This window comes from Trichechus manatus, unplaced genomic scaffold (assembly GCF_000243295.1).
Source record: "Trichechus manatus latirostris isolate Lorelei unplaced genomic scaffold, TriManLat1.0 scaffold00020, whole genome shotgun sequence".
In the NCBI taxonomy this organism is placed as follows: domain Eukaryota; kingdom Metazoa; phylum Chordata; class Mammalia; order Sirenia; family Trichechidae; genus Trichechus; species Trichechus manatus.
Window position 1 is genome coordinate 13,849,601 of NW_004443956.1, and position 5,722 is coordinate 13,855,322.

The window sequence follows — 5,722 nt, forward strand, 5'->3', positions numbered from 1 at the left end:
ATGTATATGTATTATATATACGTATATATATTATGTATGTATATGTATTATATATACGTATATATACTATATATATACGTATATATACAGGTAGTCCCCAAACTAACAATGTTTTCAACTTACAGCCAACTGCACTTAAGGCAGTGTGTATTTTACTACATACAATGTTGCAGCACGTAATTTGCTGATGTTATCATTCTCAGATGTTCACTCCAAATGTTTATATGTAATATTTCCAACCCCCAAAGACAAATAAAGATACTGCTAATAAAAGGTAATAATGAAAACTAAAAAAAATGAGGTATTCAACTTACATCAAAAACGATTTACGATGGTGTTGTTGGAACAGAACTCCGTCATAAGTTGAAGACTACCTATATGAGCATATATGTACATATTCATGCATATATATATATATATATATATATACATATATATACATGCATGTATACACATACACACTAAGTCATTAAAATATCACATCCTTTTCTTTGGTTCCACCCTTAACCCTCAACAAACTGTATCAGATCATTTTGGGAAGGGGCCCAAGAACATACATGGGTGAAACAACTCTAGAGGGGACTCTGATTCGCACCCCAGATTAAGGTCACTGTGATGCTAATACCTGCACTGGGAAAATCCTTTGTATCTTGATGAGGAGACTGTTTTCTCTCCCCTCACCCATGCAATGTCCTCCTTTTTTACCTGACCTTCTGTCTCCTAGTTCCCAGACTTCACTTCTATACCTCTTCTCCCTGGCAGGCAGGATGACTCCAAACACCCTGACCGTGAATGGAGTCGATGTGGCCTCCACGCTATCCCAGCCCACCCACATCCACATCCACATCCATCAGGAATCAGCTTTGGCCCAACTTCTAAAGGCTGGGGGTTCCCTGATGTGTCGTCTGTCTCACGCTCGAGACACTGCTCCTCCCAAGGCCAGGATGAGCCATTGGCAGCTGGCACTAGGGGTAAGCATGGGCTGGAGAGGCGGGTGGGCAAGGTGACACAGAGGATGCAAACAAGGAACGTGGGTTGAATCCCCACAAGGAGAGTATGAGAACTCACTACTCAATCCCCTATTGTTCCAGAGAGGATTTAGGACCTTCTCTAACCACGTAGTTTGTGAGGCAGTATGGTTGGGTGAAGAAGGCTTTGGAAGTTTTCCCCAGAGATTTGGATGGGAAGGAACTATCATCCTCTTCTTCAGTGCAAAGGGGCAGTCAGGCCAGAGCTGGGATGATGGATAGGAGACTCTCCAGAGGCTGTTAATTCAGTCGATTGAACACATGAGCTGAGGGCCTGTGGTGTGCAAGGCAATATGCTGGCACTTCAAGGAAAACCATAGTGAGAATCCCTAGGTTATGACCTAAAGGACTCACTCCTCTTCAGAAATGATCAGTAGCCACAAAAATGACTGGAATTAAAGATAGACTAAGTGATACAAGAAACAAGATGCACACAAGACATACCAGGCAACTTCCAGGAGGAGTTGGCATCTGAGCCAGACCCTGAATGGAGGAGTGGGTTTGTATGGAGAGAGATGGAAGACTGAAGAAAAGGAGCTCCAGGTTAAGAGGATGGCAGGACCAAAGGCCAAGAAGCTAGAAAGCACAAGGCCAGCTCTGCAATCATAGAGCCTTCATGTCCAGCATGTGGAGAATGTGAATGAGGCTTACGGTCAATGAAATTGGAATGCAGACCAAGGCCACACTGTTGAGGGCCAAGAAGTCAGGGGGGAGGTGTCTGTCCTGAGTCATTTTCAGTGGTGGGGGTGGCTGTGGGTCTATTCTGAGTAGGAACCTGGGCTCTAGGCTGCCTCATAGAGGGGTCCAGTTAAGAAGTATCCAGGGACTGCACTTGCATGGTAACAGCAGAAATGACAAGGAAACAAAGGCTGGGATCTCCATGACTTAGGAGCAACTGGACTTGGGTATGAGGGAAGAGAGGAACCCAAGAATATGCCAAGATTTGGAGCTTGGCTGGCCTGGAGAATGGAACCATGGAAGTCAGGGGAGGCAGATGTTGGGTTGTGGAATTTGGATGTGATGAACCTGAGATGCTGGCAGGACATGCAGGTGCTGACGTCCAGAGGGCTGAGTCTGAGTTAGGTTTGTGGGGTAGAACACCTTTGGAATGAAGAAAGAGAAAGCAGGATTGGAAACAGAAGGCATAGACTGCACTGCAGACCTGAGAAGGTTTCTGCACTCCGAGTGGGGAGCTCCAGAGCAAAGTACGGAGCTGCCCATTAGAGGAGTTCCACGATGGGTGGAAATGGCCCTTGTACCACTGCCTTGCTTATGCCTGGCTGGGGCCATCCCGAAAGAGTGTGCATTCAGCTTGAAAGATGAAGAGGAGCCTGAAGGGGCTTTGAGTCTGTCACAGAAGCCCTCAGAATTACCTGCTTGGATCTCAAGAGAGAGGTTGGGGCCAGAAACTGAGGTCAGGCTGAGGGTTTGGATGGGATGATGGGATTACCAAAGGAGAATGAGAGAAAAGGTGGCAATCATGTGGAACGACCAAATGTGGTAGCTGGGAAAAGTAATCGAGGATAAACAGCCAGTCACACTGGAGAGGGGAGAGGAGAGCCAGGTCAGTGTGGCCTCATGGATGTGAAGGAAACAGAACCTCTCAGAATTGGAAGCTGCAGAGAGGTCCACAGATGAGAAGGAGAGAAGAGCCACCTTGGCCAGAGCTGGGACGCGTAGGCTCATGGGAAAGGTCTGGATTATTATTCTGTCTTGCAGGTGACCCAGATACTGCTGGGGGCTGTGAGCTGTGCTCTTGGAGTGTTCCTCTACTTTGGGCCCTGGATTGAGCTGCGTGGTTCAGGCTGTGCCTTCTGGGCAGGGACTGTGGTAAGTACAGAAGGGGATGTGAGCAGAGAGGCTGGGCGGAGGCAAGAGGTTATGGGCAAGGAGAAAGTTCCTTTGGATCTGGGCCAGAGGCTTGGGAAAGAAGCCTTTGTCCGGAAGAAACTGCCTTGAGGGGTGGGTACAAACCTCCTCACTCCCCATTTTTCGCTTTATGGCAAGTTTGGGAGACTAGGTTTCTTTGTCCCACAGACAAAGGCTGTTCTGGGAATCATTGGGGGAAGGGCGATGGGAGATCATTTGAGGGAGAGTGAATTGGAGGCCTTTTTCTGGTGTCTTCTCTTCCCAGGCTATTGTGGCAGGAGCCGGGACCATTGTCCATGAGAAGTACCAGGGCCGACTTTCAGTGAGTCCTGGGCACACTTCTGTCTACCACCTTGTCCATCTCCCCTTCCTGTGTCTCTGTCTTTCTGCATCTATTTTCCTATCTCCTGTCCTTTGGTTCCCAATGTCCTGGAGTCCTTCATGAAGGGGTGGAAGAGTTTACTGGGACAGGAGCTGGGGAAGAGGAGACAGGTTGAGGCTGGGACCCTGTGGCTCTGCCATCAGTAGAGAGTTGGCATCTTGAACCTCTCTCCTCCAGGGCTGCGTGTCAGGTCTGCTCACCCTGGCTGGCATCACCACAGTCCTGGTAGCTGTTGTCCTCTGTGTGAATAGCTTAACCTGGCAAACTGATGACTTCTTCTACATCGACTCAGTGTGTGATCGCCCCACCCCTGACACCACAACCAGTGGTTACAGATGGATGCGCCAAAGCAGGAGTGACTCAGACTGGAGGGAGAATCAGTGCAGGTCCTACATGCAGATGCTGATGGTGAGAACCGAGCCCAGTCTCCAGGGATCCATCACAGCCCCCTGTCCCCAAGGAATTGGGACACTGGAGGGCAGAGATGAGAGCTCATAGAGCTTGGACCTAATCCTAGGTTTTTGGTTCAGTAGGTTTTACTTTAAGCTTGAGAAATTTCTCAAACCCTCATGACATGAAGGTTCACTGAATCAAAAGGGGTGAGGAACAAAGAGGAGACATTTAAGAGAGAAGATTGTTGGCCACCCTTCTGCCTTTTCAGGTGTGAGTGTGTTCCAGTTATCGACCACTGCATAGCAAACCACCCCAAACTTACACTACAATGTAGTATCATCTCTCCCAGTTCTGTGGGCTGAGTGGTCTCAGATGGGCACTTCTCGCCTGGGTTCTCTCTCTCAGGCAGTTGCAGTCAGGTGACAGGTAGGGGTGAAGTCATCTGAGGGGTCACCTAGGTTGGACAGCCAAGAAGGCTCCCCCATGTGGCTGGCAGTTGATGCTGGCTATTTGCTGGGAGCTCAGCTGGGGCTGCCAACCAGAGCACCTACAGTGCCTTCTCCATGTGGCTCGGGCTTCTTACAGCACAGCAACTAAGATCCACCAGGGATCATCCCAGTTGTGAGCATTTTAAGAGGGAGTAAACAGAAGTTAAGGGCTACACCTGTAATTGGCACAGTTATAGTGTATTTTATTGGCCAAATCAGTCACAAGTTCCATCCAGAGTTCAGGGAATGGAGAGAGAGCCTCTACCTCTTACTAAGGAGTGGCAAGATGACATGGCAGACAGGCAATGGTGGATGACATGGCTTCCCATTTATTGGATACTACAACCTGCCTTGGTGGGAAGTAGCTATTTGGACAGTCTGATACACGGTGGGTTGATGAGGTGGTAATAAGAGCAGAATTGGAGGAAGAGACTCCTGACTATATCTTTTTCCCTTCCTTCTTCTCCAGAATATGTTCTTAGGAATCCGTGCTCTGCTCCTGGCTGTCTGTGTCCTGCAGGCCATTGTGTCCTTGACTTCCCTGGGCGTGGGTCTTCAAAGCTTGCACAGCCACAGCTCACAGCCCCTGGTGAGTTGTCAGGGAGGCACTGCTGGACAGGTGTGGATTGGGCTGGTAAAGCTCTGGGGACTGGGAGAACATTGGGACCAGGAGCACCGCTGGTCCGAGGTCATGCTCGACCTTTTTCAGCTTCTTCCCTGTACTCGGCTCTTCCCTTTGCCATCTATGGAATGTAACCCCATCGCTGTGTCCTGGGCTTCTCCTGTCCACTTTTACTCCAATTTTCCCCACTGTCGCCTCCTTTCTGTCTTACTTATTTGTCTAGCTCCCCTTCTTTGGTCACCTTGTCTTTTTGCTTGATCCCCATTTTCTTTCACCTTTTCCTTTCCCTCCCTTCTTTCCTTTTCCTGATTTCCAAGTTCTATGAAGCTAACTCCCTCCCTATTCTTTTTTTTCCCCTAAGAATTAATGTTTTCCTTTTTTTTCTCAGAATGAGGAAGAGTCGGAGAAGAAGCTCTTGGGGGGGAATTCCATGCCTCCCTCTCCCTCCAAGGACAGCACCCAGATTGCCATCATCCTGTGAGCTGCCAGGACCTCCCTGGGCCCCTGAGTGCCCCTGTCTTGAGTAGCCCAGGCTATGGGAGGACCATCTTGCTCTCCCAGGGCCCCTCAGTGGTCTGTTCCTCACGCTGTCTCTCCTTTGGCCACTTTCCAACCCCTCCTCCTTCCTTCTCACCTCACCACCCTCTTACCCACTATTCCCACTCCAGTGTCCTCAGTTCAATGAACATATATTGTCTCATTTTTCCCTGACCCTGATTAAACAGAAACAACTAGGACAAATCTTGTACACAAAGGATGTGGTCTCCCTTTGTTTATACAGGTGGTATGCTGTGAGCCGCCTTTGTGTGATATGTATGGAATGAAACAAGAGCTGATTTATCACATGGGAACAAAGTCCCCGTCAAATTAAATTTGATTATGTTCTCTCTATCACAAGTGGCAAAACTCCTTTTTATGATTTCCTTCCATTCGATGTAAA

The 5,722-nt window shown here is 48.5% G+C and overlaps 1 protein-coding gene across 3 annotated transcripts in view; it reads left to right on the forward strand.

Annotated features, from left to right (window-relative positions):
- Positions 1–5,263, forward strand: part of LOC101361247 (transmembrane protein 176B-like) — a 7,519-nt gene extending 2,256 nt beyond the window's left edge. Inside the window, exons 2-7 of one of the 3 annotated variants that reach the window (XM_023727913.1) lie at positions 763–971; positions 2,748–2,858; positions 3,163–3,219; positions 3,457–3,687; positions 4,630–4,749; positions 5,171–5,263. In XM_023727913.1, the coding sequence (XP_023583681.1) occupies positions 768–971; positions 2,748–2,858; positions 3,163–3,219; positions 3,457–3,687; positions 4,630–4,749; positions 5,171–5,263 (816 nt within the window). In that variant the 5' untranslated portion in view covers positions 763–767. Of the gene's footprint in view, positions 1–626; positions 972–2,747; positions 2,859–3,162; positions 3,220–3,456; positions 3,688–4,629; positions 4,750–5,170 lie in introns of those variants that run through there. The other 2 variants (XM_004372749.2, XM_023727912.1) reach the window with 2 other exon arrangements.
- The last annotated feature ends 459 nt before the right edge of the window (positions 5,264–5,722 follow it).